This window comes from Schistocerca nitens, chromosome 9, assembly GCF_023898315.1.
Source record: "Schistocerca nitens isolate TAMUIC-IGC-003100 chromosome 9, iqSchNite1.1, whole genome shotgun sequence".
NCBI classification, from domain to species: Eukaryota; Metazoa; Arthropoda; class Insecta; order Orthoptera; family Acrididae; genus Schistocerca; species Schistocerca nitens.
In genome coordinates this window covers 36,659,129-36,678,780 of record NC_064622.1, presented here as the reverse complement: position 1 = coordinate 36,678,780, position 19,652 = coordinate 36,659,129, and the positions used below count along the sequence as shown (strand labels likewise).

General features: G+C 45.4%; 1 protein-coding gene across 1 annotated transcript in view; it reads right to left on the bottom strand.

The window, feature by feature from the left end:
• Positions 1-19,652, bottom strand: part of LOC126203553 (loricrin-like) — a 131,968-nt gene that overhangs the window by 96,280 nt on the left and 16,036 nt on the right. The window contains exon 3 of the mRNA XM_049937875.1: positions 1,686-1,994. Coding sequence (XP_049793832.1) covers positions 1,686-1,994 — 309 coding nt within the window. The remainder of the gene's footprint in view (positions 1-1,685; positions 1,995-19,652) is intronic.

The following is a 19,652-nucleotide window of genomic DNA, read 5'->3' as shown; positions in this document are numbered from 1 at the left end:
TCAGCTTGAAACGTCGGCATGTATACCTGAACTATCGTTGTAGGTGTTGGTCTGATGTCGATTCTGATTAGAACAACCCGACCACTGAACTGTTCACAGTGACACACCCTCTGCCCTACCTTCCTATTCATAACGAATCCTACACCTGTTATACCATTTTCTGCTGCTGTTGATATTACTCGATACTCATCTGACCAGAAATCCTTGTCTTCCTTCCACTTCACTTCACTGACCACTACTATATGTAAATTGAGCCTTTGCATTTCCCTTTTCAGATTTTCTAGTTTCCCTACCACGTTCAAGCTTCTGACATTCCAAGCCCCGACTCGTAGAACGTTATCCTTTCGTAGATTATTCAATCTTTTTCTCATGGTAACCTCTCCCTTGGCAGTCCCCTCCCGGAGATCCGAATATTCGGGGGACTATTCCGGAATCTTTTGCCAATGGAGAGATCATCATGACACTTCTTCAATTACAGGCCACATGTCCTGTGGATACACGTTACGTGTCTTTAATGCAGTGGTTTCCATTGCCTTCTGCATCCTCATGTCGTTGATCATTGCTGATTCTTCCGCCTTTAGGGGCAATTTGCTATCCCTAGGACAAGAGAGTGCCCTGAACCTCTATCCGCTCCTCCGCCCTCTTTGACAAGGCCGTTGGCAGAATGAGGCTGACTTCTTATGCCGGAAGTCTTCGGCCACCAATGCTGATTATTTATCAAAATTTAGGCAGTGGCGGGGATCGAACCCGGGACCGAAGACGTTTTGATTATGAATCAAAGACGATACCCCTAGACCACGGGTACCCCATTTTAAATCACTCCTAATGCGTACTCCCAGATAATTTATGGAATTAACTGCTTCCAGTTGCTGACCTGCTATATTGTAGCTAAATGATAAATGATCTTTATTTCTATGTATTCGCAGCACGTTACACTTGTCTACATTGAGATTCAATTGCCATTCCCTGCACCATGCGTGAATTCGCTGCAGATCCTCCTGCATTTCAGTACAATTGTCCATTGTTACAACCTCTAGATATACCACAGCATCATCCGCAAAAAGCCTCAGCGAACTTCCGATCTCATCCACGAGGGCATTTATGTATATTGTGAATAGCAACGGTCCTACAACACGCCCCCGCGGCACACCTGAAATCTCTCTTACTTCGGAAGACTTCTCTCCATTGAGAATGTCATTCTGCGTTCTGTTATCTAGGAACTCTTCAATCCAATCACACAATAGGTCTGATAGTCCATATGCTCTTACTTTGTTCGTTAAACGACTGTGGGGAGCCGTATCGAACGCCTTGCGGAAGTCAAGAAACACGGCATCTACCTGTGGACCCGTGTCTATGGCCCTCTGAGTCTCGTGGACTAAGAGCGCGAGCGGGGTTTCACACGACCGTCTTTTTCGAAACCCATGCTGATTCCTACAGAGTATAGTGTCCAGGAAAGGTGGTTGACAATTGGTAGCACTATAGCGAAATTATAGAAAGGATCTGTATGATGAATGTGGGTTCACCATTGGAATTGTTGTCCTCAGTGTATTGGAGCTCATACTCACTGTTGGAGATCATGCAACTTTGGTCCGCGTTGGGACTGTGATAACTGAAACAGGTGGGCGGCCGCTAGGGCTCTCTGCCCATGTTATACAGAAGGATGTGTACGGTTAATTAGGACTCACCTATGGCGTCGCTGTCCTCGGTGCGCTGCAGCTCGCGCTCGTTGATGGTGAACTGGTAGCTGGGGCTCTCGTTGGGGTCGTGGTAGCCGGAGTAGGTAGGCTGGTACTGGGGGCTGTCCTGCGGCACCGGCGGCCGGTACGGGATGGCCGCCTGCGACAGGTCCATGCGGCGGTGCACGCCCGCGCCGCGCACGCGGTAGCCGCGGGGGCCCGCCGAGTAGACGGTGTCGGGACGAGAGCGCTCCCCCCAGCGGCCCTGCACCACGCCGTTGCGCGAAGTCGCCGTGTGGAAGTGCAGCGACGGCGGACCTGTGGGCAAGCGCGCTGCTGCAGCAGGTGGCTCCAGCAATGAGCGGGCCGCGGTAGGACGGCGGTACCGCAGGCAGCTCAAAGGAGCGACGGCGAGGGCCGAGGCGGAGTGCACGCGAACAGGAAGTCTACCCCTCACTCAGTTCCGCCGTTACCCATCGTATAAGCCACTGTACTGGTCTTGTAAATTTCTCACTGTTATGTTCCATACATACACTACTGGCAATTAAAATTGCTACACCACGAAGAAATGCAGATGATAAACGGGTATTCTTTGGACAAATATACTAGAAATGACATGTGATTACATTTTCACGCAATTTGGGTGCATTGATCCTGAGAAATCAGTACCCACAACAACCAACTCTGCCCGTCATAACGACCATGATACGCCTGGGCATTAAGTCAAACAGAGCTTGGATGGCGTGTACAGGTACAGGTGCCCATGCAGCTTCAACACGATACCACAGTTCATCAAGCGTAGTGACTGGCGTATTGTGACGAGCCAGTTGCTCGGCCACCATTGACCAGACGTTTTCAGTTGGTGAGAGATCTGAAGAATGCGCTGGCCAGGGCAGCAGTCGAACATTTTCTGTATCCAGAAAGGCCAGTACAGGACCTGCAAAATGCGGTCGTGCATTGTCCTGCTGAAATATAGGGTTTCGCAGGGATCGAATGAAAGGTAGAGGCCGCGCGGGATTAGCTGAGCGGTTTAAAGCGCTGCAGTCATGGACTGTGCGGCTAGTTCCGGTGGAGGTTCGAGTCCTCCCTCGGGCATGGGTGTGTCTGCTTGTCCTTAGGATAATTTAGGTTAAGTACTGTGAAAGCTTAGGGACTGATGACCTTAGCAGTTAAATCCCATAAGATTTCACACACACTTGAACATTTTTTTTTTAAGGTAGAGCCATGGGTCGTAACACATCTGAAATGTAGCGTCCACTGTTCAAAGTGCCGTCAATGTGAACAAGAGGTAGCCGAGACGTGTAACCAGTACGGCGATGACGAATACACGCTTCCAGTGTGCGTTCACCGCGATGTCGCTAAACACGGATGCGACCATCATGAAGCTGTAAACAGAACCTGGATTCATCCGGAAAAATTACGTGTTGCCATTCGTGCACCCAGGTTCATCGTTAAGTACTCCTTCGCGGACGCTCCTGTCCGTGATGCAGCGTCAAGGGTAACCGCAGCCATGGTCTCCGAGTTGATAGTCCATGCTGCTGCAAACGTCGTCGAACTGTTCGTGCAGATGGTTGTTGTGTTGCAAACGTCCCCATCTGTTGACTCAGGAATCGAGACGTGGCTGCACGATCCGTTACAGCCGTGCGGATAAGATGCCTGTTATCTCGACTGCTTGTGATACTAGGCCGTTGGGATCCAGCACGGCGTTCCGTATTACCCTCCTGAACCCACCGATTCCATATTCTGCTAACAGTCATTGGATCTCGACTAACGTGAGCAGCAATGTCGCGATACGATAATCAGAAATCGCGATAGTCTACAATCCGACATTTATCAAAGTCGGAAACGTGATGGTACGCATTTCTCCTCCTTACACGAGGCATCACAACAACGTTTCACCAGGGAACGCCGGTCAACTGCTGTTTGTGTATGAGAAATCGGTTGGAAACTTTTGTCATGTCAGCACGTTGTAGGTGTCACCACCGGCGCCAACCTTGTGTGAATGCTCTGAAAAGCTGATCATTTGCATATCACAGAATCTTCTTCCTGTCGGTTAAATTTCGCGTCTGTAGCACGTCATCCTCGTGGTGTAGCAATTTTAATGGCCAGTAGTGTACTTACACTTAACAGTATATCGGAGTTGTAATCTTATTTTCTGTTCCCTATGTTTTATGTTAGTTGCGTCTCTGATGGGTGGGGCGCTGTCTCTGGGAGATATTTGAGAAACAATATTGATATGTGTCTCTACCTTGTTGCCCGCCGCTTGCGAGACAGATGTAGCCTGTTACCATACAGTGCACCAAGAATCTGTTCGTGGAAGCTCTGTGTCGAATGGAACCAGATGATTATTCATTTCCTGCATGAATTTGATAAATATGTGCTATGTTGCTATATATGTCTCGAGCGGCTGGACGTGTACGGGTATGGAGAGAACGTCATGAATTCATTGACCCTGCATGTCAGCAGGGGACTGTTCAAACCGGTGAAGGTTCTGAATTGGTGTGGGGCGTGTGCAGCTGGAGTTATATGGGACCCCCTGACACGTCTAGATACGACTTTGACAGGTGACACGTACGTAGGCATCCTGTCTGATCAGCTGCCTCCATTCATGTCCATTATACGTTCCGACGCACTTCGGCAATTCCAGCAGGACAATGCGACACAGTGGCTCCAGGAACATTCTGAGTTTCAACACTTCCGCTGTCCACCAAACTCCCCACACATGAACGTTATTGAGCATATCTGGGATGTCTCGCAACGCACTCTTCGCAAGAGATCTCTACCTCCTCGTACTGTTCCAGATTTAGGGGCTGTCCCGCAGGAGTCATGGTGTCAGTTTCTTCCAGCAGTACTTAAGACATTAGTCTAGTCTATGCCACGTAGTATTGCAGCACTTCTGCGTGTTCGTGGGCGTCCTGCACGATAATAGGCAGGTGTACCAGCTTCTTTGGCGTTTCTGTGTATAAAGGGGACAGGTTGTTACAAAAAATCTCTAAAAGTTTTTGACCGGTTTACGTCAAATTTCAACACTCAGACAAATTAATGAAGAAAGTCCATGAAAAATTAAATGCGATTGCAGTTTCTCACGCGGCTTGCATTCGGTATGAGTACCAACAAAACGCAAGGCCTGTCACTTTGTGCGCCAGATATGAAACATCCCTGGCAAAGCCTGGCACTGCCACTAGTTATGAATAAATGTCAGAGTGAATCATTTGTAGAACTGAATTTAAATTCAAATAAAACATATGGCACTCAAGTTCAGTCCTAAATGAGAAGAGTCAGGCTAATGTTTGGTAAATTGTCACTTTCGTTAGCGGCGAAGTTAAGAATTACCATGGCCTTATTGACCCTGTGGTAGACGCGAGTAGTGTTGTACACTTTCACTACTTATTTCAGTACAGCACCCTAACTAAAGTGGGAAACAAAAGTGGAAACGAGCATGCAGAGATCACAACAACATAACGAGCAAGAAATAAACGGGAAAAACTCCCATTCGTCATGCTTTGACTGAATAAAATGAAACTGGAATCGTGACGAATAAACTCATTTCTGTAACTGCATACAGCAAACCTGTATCAGTAAGCTATTTACGAACATCAAGTACTACCTTGTACACACGAATCGAAAATAACATCAATATTAGTCCGGAAGTATCAGTACTTTGTAGAGATGGAACGAATTAAAATATTTATGTCACTCAAAACTCATAAAGTACTTCAGGGTCACAACGTTGACGTAACTGGTTGGTTCAAATGGCTCTGAGCACTATGGGACTTAACTGCTGTGGTCATCAGTCGCCTAGAACTTAGAACTACTTAAACCTAACTAACCTAACGACATCACACACATCCATGCCCGAGGCAGGATTCAAACCTGCGACCGTAGCGGTCACACGGTTGCAGACTGTAGCGCCTAGAACCGCATGGCCACTCCAGCCGGCGACGTAACTGGATTTATGAATATATTTTTAGAACTTTTCATACTACTCTGGTCCGGTGGACTTCACAATGGGCATCCAAGTCTGCCGCACTTTGGTTCGCGCATTCTTCTCATTAGCCGGCACTGGACAAAGTGCAGTCAGCTACTGCTGGGCTTCTGGACAACTACGCTTCGAAGTCGGCCTTAGTATCCCACATCAGTATCTGTGATGCTTTTAAGGTAGTAAAATGAGAGCTCATTAAAAATGAAATGTACGTCTTCTTGGATGCCAGAGCACATAAAATTTCAGCGGAATACTTATTTAACTCCGTGAAGATTTCTTTAACCTTTGTCAAAGTGAAGTGATGGTAGTTATCTAGGTATTGTTTGAAAAGTGGATCGTGATTCTGTTACAGACACGGTAGAAATTTCTAAGAAAGGACTCTATTTAGCAGTGTGAAACAGTGCCCTGTGGTAGAACACTCAATATTAAAGATGTACATTCTATTTCAGTTTGTCGATGTTCTTATTTTTGCTTTAGTCACTGAGTGTAAATATTATTGTGAAGTGGAAAGACAAAAATTATTTGTGCTTTTAGAGGTTTAAAGCTACGATACTCTTGACTCTAATTAAACTCCTATATAAATACAATAGTGTTGGTGTTGCCGCTATTACTAAGTAATGATTGTCCCGCATAGTAGTACAAAATTCGGTTGCAAAATTAAGTACCGTACCTGTAAAGGAAACGTTATAGTTACAGAACCTGTGGCTTACTCTAAAAATAAAAACAAAGCAGAAATATTGAGGCAAAAATCTCACTTTCCAATGTGCCTACGGTTGTGCATTGTAGATAGCATCCAAGTACATAATGTGTATTGCAGTGATGATAATGTCTTCAGCTACCTATGTTACTTGTAATTTGTCGCGAGCTGACACGGCATCCCACATACCTTGATCAGATTTTTGTATAGGGCTAAAAATGGGACTCAGAATTAATTGAAAATTGATTTGATATTCGAAACTGAGTTTCGTCCTCGGCATGTAGCTCCCTTATTAGTGTACTGGATGTTACACACGTTTCCTAACCCCAACACCTGTGCTTTCGCTTTTCTTTCGTCAACGTCAGTACAAGGTCTTCGGCTAGCGAATAACGAACCTTACTGATAAGACAAAAATTTAATAGTCATGAGGGCTGGAATTCGATAGCAGGAAGGGAAGAGAAGGAAACGTAGTAGGTGAATGTGGAATGGAGGTAATAAGCGAAAGAGGAAGCCACATGGTAGAATTTTACACAGAGCATAACTTAATCATAGCTAACACTTGGTTCAAGAATCATAAAAGAAGGTCGTATACATGGAAGAGGCCTGGAGATACTCGAAGGTTTCAGATTGATTATGTAATGGTAAGACAGAAGAATGGGTAGCTTTTAGAGATGAAATAGTGAAGGCAGCAGAGGATCAAGTAGGTAATAGACGAGGGCTAGTAGAAATCCTTGGGTAACAGAAGGTATATTGAATTTAATTGATGGAAGGAGAAAATATAAAAATGCAGTAAATGAAGCAGGCAAAAAGGAACACAAACGTCTCAAAAATGAGATCGACAGGAAGTGCAAAACGGCTAAGCAGAGATGGCTAGAGGACAAATTTAAGGATGTAGAGGCTTATCTCACTAGGGGTAAGATAGATACTACCTACAGGAATATTAAAGAGATCTTTGGAGAAAAGAGAACCACTTGTATGAATATCAAGAGCTCAGATGGAAACCCAGTTTTAAGCAAAGCAGCGAAAGCAGAAAGATGGAAGGAGTATATAGAGGGTCTATACAAGGGTGAAGTACTTGAGGAGAATATTATGGAAATGGAAGAGGATGTAGATGAAAAAGAAATGAGAGATATGATACTGTGTGAAGAGTTTGAAAGAGCACTGAAAGATCTAAGTCGAAACAAGGCCCCGGGAGAAGACAACATTTCATTAGAACTACTGATAGCCTCGGGAGAACCAGCCCTGACAAAACTCTACCATCTGGTGAGCAAGATGTATGAGACAGGCGAAATACCCTCAGACTTCAAGAAGAATATAATAATTCCAATCCCAAAGAAATCAGATGTTCACAGATGTGAAAATTACTGAACTATCAGTTTAATAAGTCACGGCTGCAAAATAATAACACGAATTGTGTACAGACGAATGGAAAAACGGGCAGAAGCCGACCTCGGGGAAGTTCAGTTTGGATTCCGTAGAAAGGTTGGAACACGTGAGGCAATATTGACCCTACGACTTATCTTAGAAAATAGATTAATAGATTAAGGAAAGGCAAACCTACGTTTCAAGCATTTGTAAACAGAGAAAGCTTTTGACAATGTTGACTGGAATACCCTCTTTCAAATTCTGTAGGTGCCAGGGGTAAAATACAGGGAGCGAAAGGCTATTTACAATTTGTACAGAAAGCAGATGGCAGGTATAAGAGTCGGGGGGCTTGAAAGGGAAGCAGTGGTTGGGAAGGGAGTGAGGCATGTTTGTTGCCTATCCCCGATGTTATTCAATCTGTATACTGAGCAAGCAGTAAAGGAAACGAAAAATTCGGAGTAGAAATAAAAATCCATGGAGAAGAAATAAAAACTTTGAGGTTTAACGATTACATTTTAATTCTGTCAGAGACCGCAAAGGACCTGGAAGAGCAGCTGAACGGAATGGACAGTGTCTTGAAAGGAGGATGTAAGATGAATGTCAACAAAAGCAAAACGGGGATACTGTAATGTACTCAAATTGAATCAGGTGATGCTGAGGGAATTAGATTAGGAAATGAGACACTTAAAGTAGTAAAGGAGTTTTTCTATTTGGAGAGTAAAATAACTGATGATGGTCGAAGTAGAGAGGATATAAAACGTAGATTGGCAATGGCAAGGAAAGCGTTTCTGAAGAAGAGAAATTTGTTAACATCGAGTATTGATTTAAGTGTCAGGAAGTGGTTTCTGAAAGTATTTGTATGGAGTGTAGCCATGCATGGAAGTGAAACGTGAACGATAAATAGTTTGGACAAGAAGAGAATAGAAGCTTTCGAAATGTGATGCTACAGAGTGCTGAAGAGTAGATGGGTAGATCACATAACTAATGAGGAGGTACTTAACAGAACTGGGGAGAAGAGAAACTTGTGGCATAACCTGACTAGGAGAAGGGATCGATTGGTAGGACATGTTTTGAGGCATCAAGGGATAACCAATTTAGTACTGGAGGGCAGCGGGGAGAGTAAAAATCGTAGAGGGAGACCAAGAGATGAATACACTAAGCAGATTCAGAAGGTTGTAGGTTGCAGTAGGTACTGGGAGATGAAAAAGCTTGCACAGGATAGAGTAGCATGGAGAGCTGTATCAAATCAGTCTCTGCACTGAAGGCCATAGCAACAACAACACAGAATGGCGAAATGGCTGCGTGAAAAATGTAAATATAGTGAAAAAGAAATGATTGTCGGAAGGACTGATTCAGCATACAGAAAAACCAAAACAAAAAGCAAGGACGGTAACATTATGAGTACAATCTTAATTCCATTGTTAAATGAAGAGGAGAAAGCGGTTAGGTGGAAAGAATATATTAAATGCCTCTGTGACGGAGAGGACTGGTCTCATGACTGTGACAGAAGAAAAAACAGGAGTCGACAGGAAAGAGATAACGGATCCAATATTAGAAGCGGAATTTAAATTTTTGACTAACTCCTAAGTCATTGGGGGGTAGTTACAACAAAACGACTATTCACGTTGTTGTGCAGAATGTTCAAGACTTCCAATCCACTATGAGACTTTCCGAAAAACATCATCCACAAATTTCCGTAGATATAAATAGCCGACAAGTGCGAGATTTGTGGCACAAGTTGCTGAACAGCTTATGCATCGGAATTGCTGACAAGGATAATATACAGAGGAGCGGAATATGTGTTATATGACGATCAGTTTGGCTTTAGGTAAGGTAAAGGCACCAAGAGGCAGTCTCACGTTACGATTTATAACGGAAGAAAGACTAAAGACAAATCAAGACATGTTCGTAGGGTTTGTCGACCTGGAAAAAAGTTCTATAATGTAAAGTTGTGCAAGATGTTCGAGATTCTGTGAAAAACAGGGATAAGCTGTAGAGAATGTAGAATATGTGTAATAACAAAGAAGAAACAATAAGAGTGGAAGACCAAGAACGAGGTGCTCGGATTAAAAAGTGTGTATGAAAGCACATAGACTTTGGCACCTACTGTTCATGTATACATTGAAAAACCACAGACGAAAATAAAAGAAGTGTTCAAGAGTAGGATTAACATTCAGGGTGAAATGACATCAACGATAAGATTCACTGCTATCCTCAGTGAAACTGAAGAAGAATTACAGGATCTAATGAGTACAAAGTATGGAGTGAGCGTAAATAGAAGAAAGAGAAAAGTAATGAGAAGCAGCAGAGTGAGAACAATGAGAAACTTAACAAATGAATAGTGGATCACAAAGTAGACAAATTTAGGTAATTCTGTTACCTAGGCAGAAAAACAACCCATGATGGGCGGATCAATGAGGACATAAAAAGCAGAGCAGCAGTGGCATAAAGGGCATTCCTGGCCAAGGGAAGTCTATTACCAAACATAGGCCTTTGAGGTAGCATTGAATGGTAGCGAAACATGGACTACGGAAAACCAGAACAGAAGAGAAGCGAAGCATTTGAGATGTGGTGTTACAGAAGAATGTTGAAAATTAGTTGGTCTGGTAAGGTAAGGAATGGGGATGTTCTCTGCAGAATCGGCGAGGAAAGGAATGTTCAAATGTGTGTGAGTTCTTAAGGGACCAAACTGCAGAGGTCATCGGTCCCTAGACTTACACACTATTGAAACTAAAGTAACCTATGCTAAGAACAACACACACACCCATGCCCGAGGGAGGACTCGAAACTCCGTCGGGAGGAGTTGCGCAGTCGGTGACCTGGCGCCTCTAACCGCGCGGCCACTCCGCGCGGCAGGAAAGGGGATCGCCCGGGCTTGTTGTCCATATCCAGCGAGAGGATCCCAGTAAACAGTGTCACGTGCCCTCTTTGCATGAGACACCGCGAAAAGGTTTGGAATTTAGCCCAGTACCCTACACAAGGGGTGCATAGTCTGATGATCACGCACTTCCCTCCCCCTACCTATCAAATTTCTTACGCCATCAGGAATCGAATCGACTAACTCCGAACTCCTCGTGATTTCACGGGCGACCGTTCGTGATTTCGGCTACAGAGGCAGGTCCATCGTAAAATATTGTGCATAAATATACGGAAAGAGCCACTGTTGTGCCCTTACGTGACTGGCGAAAAGTCACTGGAAACAGTCACAAACGTACACTATTGGCCATTAAAATTGCTACATCAAGAAGAAATGCAGATGATAGACGGGTATTCTTTGGACAAATGTACTGGAAATGACATGTGATTACATTTTCACGCAATTTGGGTGCATTGATCCTGAGAAATCAGTACCCACAACAACCAACTCTACCCGTCATAACGGCCTTGATACGCCTGGACATTGAGTCAAACAGAGCTTGGATGGCGTATACAGGTACAGGTGCCCATGCAGCTTCAACACGATACCACAGTTCATCAAGCGTAGTGACTGGCGTCTTGTGACGAGCCAGTTGCTCGGCCACCATTGACCAGACGCTTTCAATTGGTGAGGGATCTGGAGAATGTGCTTGGGAGGGCAGCAGTCGAGCATTTTCTGTATCCAGAAACGCGTGATGGTACGCATTTCTCCTCCTTACACGAGGCATCACAACAACGTTTCACCAGCCAACGCCGGTCAACTACTGTTTGTGTATGAGTAATCGGTTGGAAGCTTTCCTCATGTCAGCACGTAGGTGTCGCCACCGGCGCCAACCTTGTGTATGCTCTGAAAAGCTAATCATTTGCATATCACAGCATCTTCTTCCTGCCGGTTAAATTTCGCGTCTGCAGCACGTCATCTCCGTGGTGTAGGAATTTTAATTGCCAGTAGTGTAAAATGTCTTCGACTATGACGTGTAGTGGATAGACAATGTAAAATACGCCGTAGGAAAGCAGCTGCTCTACTAACGAGACGTTCTGAGAATCCTATGGGAATGAAATTCATCCACAAAAAATTATTACTCTCGCTCAACCGTTTCTTGAGCATTGCTCGACGGTCTGTAGCCTTTACCGGATAACTCCAATAGAAGATCTGTTTCGTAAGCGCGGGAGCCTTTGGAGATGCTCATCCGACTCTGCAAACAGACGGTCTAGAATGGAGGCGTTGCACATCGCGGACAACTTCAGTATCAAAATTCATCTAGCGTGCGTTCCAAGAAAAATGAGGCAGCACTCCTGAGCCGTGGTAAAATTTGCTGTTTTGAAGAGCGCGCCGCAGCCCTGTGAAGCTATCGCCCACCGTTTCTGGCGGTGGCGCCGCTTTGGCAATCGCGGCTTTGGTGTCTCCCTCTGGTGCGAAAGAGGATGGTTGCCTGTTCACGTGCATTTAAGGGGCGCTATGAGCTCGCCAGTGGCAGTTTGTCAGTTGGAGTGAGGCTGGGTCTGTCTCTCGTCCGCATTGGTGAGGTGGTTACTGTCTGTCTGTCGTCCGCAGTGCTAGTATGTGTTAGGCCGCCAGTCTGCTCGAGTTTGCTCAGGCGATGGCTATTGGCGGTTGGATCGATAGGTTGGTCGGTCGCGCACTGAGACACAAGATGACTTGTCCGTCTTGAGCGTAGGCGCGTGCGAGGTCGTCACATGAGTCCAGTGGGCCGCGCCGTATAGCGAGCGGTAGTGGCTTCGCGGCCGGCACGAGAGCAACAGGAGTCAACCCACGATATCGGTGTGGCCGGCGAAAGCTGCGACGTCGTGAGATGTGAGATCGGTACGCCTTCCTGCGTCCGTTGAAGCGGCTGGCAGCGGACGGTTCGGGAGAGCGTTTTGGGGGAGGTGTGGCAGATCTTCGCCAGACATCGCAGTTTATTAGAAGTTAAGTGATACGTGATATGTTGTTTCATTTACTTGTTAAATTCTACTTGTTTTCTTGGTCAATCTCTCTTCCCCAGCTTGCTCGTCTGTCTCCCGTCCGCATTTGTTAGGCAGTTAGTGTGTGTCTGTCTGAATGTCTGTCAGTCTGCCATAAATTAATAGCTGCCTCTGTCATGTTTGTCGGATTTAGTTCAAAAATGGTTCAAATGGCTCTGAGCACTATGGGACTCAACTGCTGTGGTCATAAGTCCCCTAGAACTTAGAACTACTTAAACCTAACTAACCTAAGGACAGCACACAACACCCAGCCATCACGAGGCGTCGGATTTAGTGTTAACGAATTTATTGCTTAATGTGTAAAGGCCGAATTCCTGAAATATGTTTTTATCTTGCCTATCATCTTGAGAGGTGGTATATGTGTAAGGTAGAGCATGTTTGTACATTTTAACTAAGATTGCATTTCATGGGTTTTTATTTAAATAGTCATTTTAGTATATAAGGCTGCCACCCTTCCACCATAAGAGTTTTCTTTTAAAAACAAGTTGCACTTTCGGTGGCAAGTAATTTTTTTAATGTGAGTTTTTTTGTACCATTTCCATCCCTCCAACGGGGAGCATAGTTTATGTGTTTGTGTGAGTTGTTAAAATTTTTAGTTTAAAGTAATCTGGTGTGTTGCAGATTTGCACCAGTGTATTTCAGAGGTTGTTGTGAGCGGTCGTGACTACAGCCGTGTTAAAAGGAAGCGGCAAGGTTCTCAGCCCGAAAGCTCATAGTGTCAAAAAAAAAATTGTTAATTCTGCCTCTGAATAAATTGTAACTGAGATTTACAGGATGCTTTTTGATTATAATTTTAAATGTGTTTAAAAAAGGGGGGGAGGGGGGCTTATAGGAATAAATTCTTGGAAAAAATTTAATTTGCTTTCATCAGTTACCCACTGGCAACTACTTCCACGCTCACAGTGTGATTAAATGTATTAATGTTCTTGATGAATCGCTAGTAAATGAAGTAAATTCTTTACGAAAAGATTTGAAAGTAAATTCACAGTTCAACTCGAAGCTTTCTTTTGTCAGTGACAGTAGACAGTAGGCCCATTTAGTCGCCACGGTGGGTCTTCAACGAGCGACCGGCCAGTGGGCAGACGGTCTCGCTAGGCTGCCCGCCGGCAGCTTACTCCCAATTAGCGGGGAGTGAGACGTGCAGACACGACGGGCGCCGCGCCGGCCGCCCCCTCCGCTTTGCGTCGCCATCCTCCGTGACGGACGGGGCCGCTAATGTATGCTCGCGCCTGGCATAATGCCCGCCACGATTTGCACAGAATGCCGTCTGCAGCTGGGGGGGAAACCATTACGCGCCGCGGGAGGTCCCAACCTGCCGGAAGTCCGTAACACGGTGCTCGCCTCAGCTGACAGCGTCCTCTTCAGCTGCAGCCTTTCTGCGCGTTTACTGCCACTGACGACACATTGTGCTGAATCAACGTGCACGTGTCACGTTTATACGCTTCTTTGTACCGTTTTAAGCTTAAGCTTAGTACGACGGACACCGATATCTGTATTCGTTTTTCCAGTCCGTCCACATGTTCATCTCGGCAACTGACTTGGTTGTAATCCACCAGAGTTTTCGTCATTGTTGTCATTTGCCATCTACATCTACATCTACACCTATGTGATTACTCTACTATTCACAATAAAGTACCTGGCAGAGGGTTCAATGAACCACCTTCAAGCTGTCTCTCTAACGCTCCACTCACGATCGGCGCGCGGGATAAACGAGCACTTAAATTTTCTGTGCGGGCACTGATATCTGTTACTTCATAATGATGATTATTTCTCACAATGTAGGTGGGTGCCCACAGAATGTTTTCACAATCGGAGGAGAAAACTGGTGATTGAAATTTCATGAGAAGATCCCGTCGCAACGAAAAACGCCATTGTTTTAATGATTGCCACACCAGTTCATGTAACATGTCTGTGGCACTATCTCCCCTATTTCGCGATAATACAAAACGAGCTGACTTTCTTTGAACTTTTTCCTCCCTATGCGTCAGTCCCACCGTATGCGGATCAAACACCGCACAGCAATACAGAATAGGGCGGACAAGCGTGGTGTAAGCAGTCTCTTTAGTAGACCAGTTATACCCTCTAAGTGTTCTCCCAATGAATCGCAGTATTTGGTTTGCTCTACCTACACTATTATCTGTGTGATCGTTCCAGTTTAGGTTATTTGTAACTGTAATCCCTAAGTATTTAGTTGAATTCACAGCCTTCAGATTTGTGTGACTTATCACGTAACCGAAATTTAGCAGATTTCTTTTAGTACTCATGTAAATAACTTCGCACTTTTCTTTATTCAGGGTCAATTACCACTTTTCGTACCATACAGATATCTTATCTAAATAGTTTTGCAATTCGTTTTGGTCATCTGATGACTTTCCAAATCGGTAAATGACAGCATCATCTGCAAACTATCTAAGACGGCTAGCCACTTTGCTGCTGTGGATATTTGATTCAGGGCATACAACATCACTGTCATAAGTGTCCGAACGTTAGTATAGGAATAATACACTACTGGCCATTACAATTGCTACACCACGAAGATGACGTGCTACAGACGCGAAATTTAATCGATAGGAAGAAGATGCTGTTATATGTAAATGATCAGTTTTTCAGAGCATTCACAGCAAGGTTGGAGCCAGTGGCGACACCTATAACGTGCTGACATGAGGAAGTTTCCAACCGATTTCTCAAACACAAACAGCTGTTGACCGGCGTTGCCTGGTGTAACGTTGTTGTGATGCCTCGTTTAAGGAGGAGAAATGCGTACCATCACGTTTCCGACTTTGATAAAGGTCGGATTGTAGCCTATCGCGATTGCGGTTTATCGTATCGCGACATTGCTGCTCGCGTTGGTCGAGATCCAATGACTGTTTGCAGAAAATGGAATCGGTGGGTTCAGAAGGGTAATACTGAACGCCGTGCTGGATCCCAACGGCCTCGTATCACTAGCAGTCGAGATGACAGGCATCTTATCCGCATGGCTGTAACGGGTCGTGCAGCCACGTCTCGATCCCTAAGTCAACAGATGGGGACGTTTGCCGGCCGAAGTGGCCGAGCGGTTAAAGGCGCTACAGTCTGGAACCACACGACCGCTACGGTCGCAGGTTCGAATCCTGCCTTGGGCATGGATGTGTGTGATGTCCTTAGGTTAGTTAGGTTTAGGTAGTTCTAAGTTCTAGGGGACTTATGACCACAGCAGTTGAGTCCCATAGTGCTCAGAGCCATTTGAAGCCATGGGGACGTTTGCAAGACAACAACCATTTGCACGAACAGTTCGACGACGTTTGCAGCAGCATGGACTATCAGCTCGGAGACCATGGCTGCGGTTACCCTTGAAGCTGCATCACAGACATGAGCGCCCCTGATGGTGTACTGAACGACGAACCTGGGTGCACGAATGGCAAAACGTCATTTTTTTTCGGATGAATCCAGGTTCTGTTTACAGCATCATGATGGTCGCATCCGTGATTGGTGACATCGCGGTGAACGCGCATTGAAAGCGTGTATTCGTCATCGCCATACTCTCGTATAACTCGGCGTGACGGTATGCGGTGCCATTGGTTACACGTCTCGGTCACCTCTTGTTTGCATTGACGGCACTTTGAACAGTGGACGTTACATTTCAGATGTGGTATGACCCGTGGCTCTACCCTTCATTCGATCCCTGCGAAACCCTACATTTCAGCAGGATAATGCACGACGGCATGTTGCAGGTCCTGTACGGGCCTTTCTGGATACAGAAAATGTTCGATTGCTGCCCTGGCCAGCACATTCTCCAGATCTCTCAGCAATAGAAAACGTCTGGTGAATGGTGGCCGAACAACTGGCTTGCCACAATATGCCAGTCACTACTCTTGATGAACTGTGGTATCGTGTTGAAGCTGCTTGGGCAGCGGCACCTGTACACGCCATCCAAGCTCTGTTTGACTCAATGCTCAGGCGTATGAAGGCCGTTATTACGGCCAGAGGGGGATGTTCTGGGTACTGATTTCTCAGGATCTATGCACCCAGATTGCGTGAAAATGTATTCACATGTCAGTTACTATAATATATTAGTCCAATGAATACCCGTTTATCATCTGCATTTCTTCTTGATGTAGAAATTTTAATGGCCAGTAGTGTAATTAAGTAAATCTATACATCAAAATATACACTACCCGATCAAAAGTATCGCTACCGTACATCTAGTGTGGACGTCAGTATCGGGTACGGCCACCCATCATGTTTACGACGACTTAAAATTTGTTGAGTACACTTCCAGTGAGTCGTCTGAATGTCTGTGGAGTAACGGTAGTCCATTATTAACAGCCAAAACCTGCAAAGGTAATGATGCAGTCTGTAGCGAAGCCGACTTTCCAACTCGTCTCAAAGCTGTTCCTTTAGGTTGAAGTTGGGACTCTGGGCAGACCATTTCATTTCAGGTATATTATTGCCCACAATACTTTGCCGCGAGGATAATAGTTTATGAAAGGGTACACTGATATCCTAGTACGTTCATCACCTCCGAACTCTTCCTCTATTGTACGCAGAACACCAAGCTATAAAATGTTTTCATATCGTTCTGCACTAAGCTTTTGCTTAAGTGCAATGTGGGGAGCACACCCGAACCACGAAATCCCTCCCTCCCCCCCCCCCCCCCCACCCATACCGTAACATCACCTCCCCTGTACTTCACTATTGGCAGGTAACGTTTTCCAGGCGTCCCTCAACCCAAACCCTTCAATCGGATTGCCACAGGTTGTAGCGTGATTCATCACCCGAAATCCACTCGTGTCCAGCAATCAAATGTCCAGTGACATCGTTTTCTATATTACCTCATGCGTTGCTTAGCACTGACTACACAGATGTGTCACTGATGAGCAGGTGATCGACCACTGCACCCCACTCGAACCCCCTACACACAGTCATAGTGCTAGACGGGGAGCTGGTAGCGCTTAGGGGCATTTTTCCGCTGACTTGACGCTTTTTTTTTTTTTTTTTTTTTTTTTTTTTTTTTTTTTTTTAACAACCACGTTCTGCAATAGTGTACGATCCCTGTCCGGCAGTACACAAGATCTGTCGGGTATCGGTTTATGTGTGGTTGTTTAATCTCGTTTCTACTCCACAGTAACGTCACAAGTAGTCAACTTGGGCAGCCTCACAAGGTTATATGTAAATTGAAAGTGGAGAACGGAAGAAAGGGACGATTCCCATTTTCACCTCGATTGCTTCGTTAATAGACTCAGCTGTGCACTTGGGACACAGTAAATAAATCAACAAATGATTGGTCAGGGAATAATGCAATTGCCGGCCGAAGTGGCCGTGCGGTTAAAGGCGCTGCAGTCTAGAACCGCAAGACCGCTACGGTCGCAGGTTCGAATCCTACCTCGGGCATGGATGTGTGTGATGTCCTTAGGTTAGTTAGGTTTAACTAGTTCTAAGTTCTAGGGGACTAATGACCTCAGCAGTTGAGTCCCATCGTGCTCAGAGCCATTTGAACCATTTGATTAATGCAATCTCTTCATGTCATTGATGTGCATTGCGGTCTGGAGAAAAATGGGACCTATTTTCTATGAGAACTAGCCAAATAATGGAATAACCGTAAATGACGAGCCGGCCGCGGTGACCGAGCGGTTCTAGGCGCTTCAGTCCGGAACCGCGCGACTGCTACGGTCGCAGGTTCGAATCCTTCCTCGGGCATGGATGTGTGTGATGTCCTTAGGTTAGTTAGGTTTAAGTAGTTCTAAATTCTAGAGGACTGATGGCCTCCGATGTTAAGTCCCATAGTGCTCAGAGCCATTTGAGCGTATATGGCAAACCTTATGATAACCCACTTCTTCGTGCGTCTTTTGGAAGGTACTGTTCTTGCACGCACGTGGTTCCAGCAGAAAGGTACCACAGGCCGTACCACCAGCGAAGCACTGACTGCCTTGCACGATTCTGACCCTGATCGTGCCATCCCCCGTTTTCGTGACCGGAACTGGTCGCAATGATCTTGCACTGCGACACCTATGGACGTCCGGAGCTCGTGATCTAGTGGCTAGCGTTGCTGCCTCTTGATCACGGGGTCGCGGGTTTGATTCTCAACCAGGTTGGAGATTTTCTCTGCATACGGACTGTGCATGTGTGCTGTCCTCATCATCATCATTCCCGACAGCGGCTCGACTGGACTGTGTAAAAACTTGGAATGCACAAAAATTTATACGGGGTCTGATGACCGCGCAGTTGAGCGTCCCACGGACCAAACATGATCATCATCATCATCATCGTCACCTATAGACAAGTTTGTGTAGGGTTCTTGAAGTTTTGGATTTATGGAATAAAGCCGAAGACCATTCAAATGTCTAAATTAAATACTGAATCAACCAAATACGACGGTGATTGTGCAAAACTGTTATTGAAAAGCCGGCCGTTGTAGCCGAGCGGTTCTAGGCGCCTCAGTCCGGAACCGCGCGACTGCTACGGCCGCAGGTTCGAATCCTGCCTCGGGCATCGATGTATGTGATGTCCTTAGGTTAGATAGGTGTAAGTAGTTCTAAGTTCTAGGGGACTGATGACCTCATATGTTACGTCCCATTGTGCTCAGAGCCATTTTTTTTTTTTTTTTTGTTATTGAAAATTTCGGTGGAAGAGCCCCGCTGTAGTTTAATAGCAAAATACCGCGTGGGTTACAAAGTCTTTGCGGCTATTTACCGGATATGCTTTTTCCTTGCATAATTTCAAAATGTCTCTATTATAAAACAATAAGTATTACAGTGCTTTGTTCAGAAAACCAAGTTTTATCTAAAATTAAAATCTTGGACTCTTATCAGAACACTCTTTGTAAGCATTTTCGCAGAGCACATTACGTAAAAGAAGACTAAAAACACGGCAGTTTAGTACACACATGGCTCTTTGAGAGCGGTTACGTAACATAGAGAACAAGTCCTCCTCTAAAACGCGGACTGCTGTCTCGTTGGCAAATTAGGGACTTCTCCAAAACGTCGTAGATTGTTTCACCCACAGCTTCTTAGTTGTGGCTCCTAGCTAGTTTTACTACTAACGAGGCTTTTTC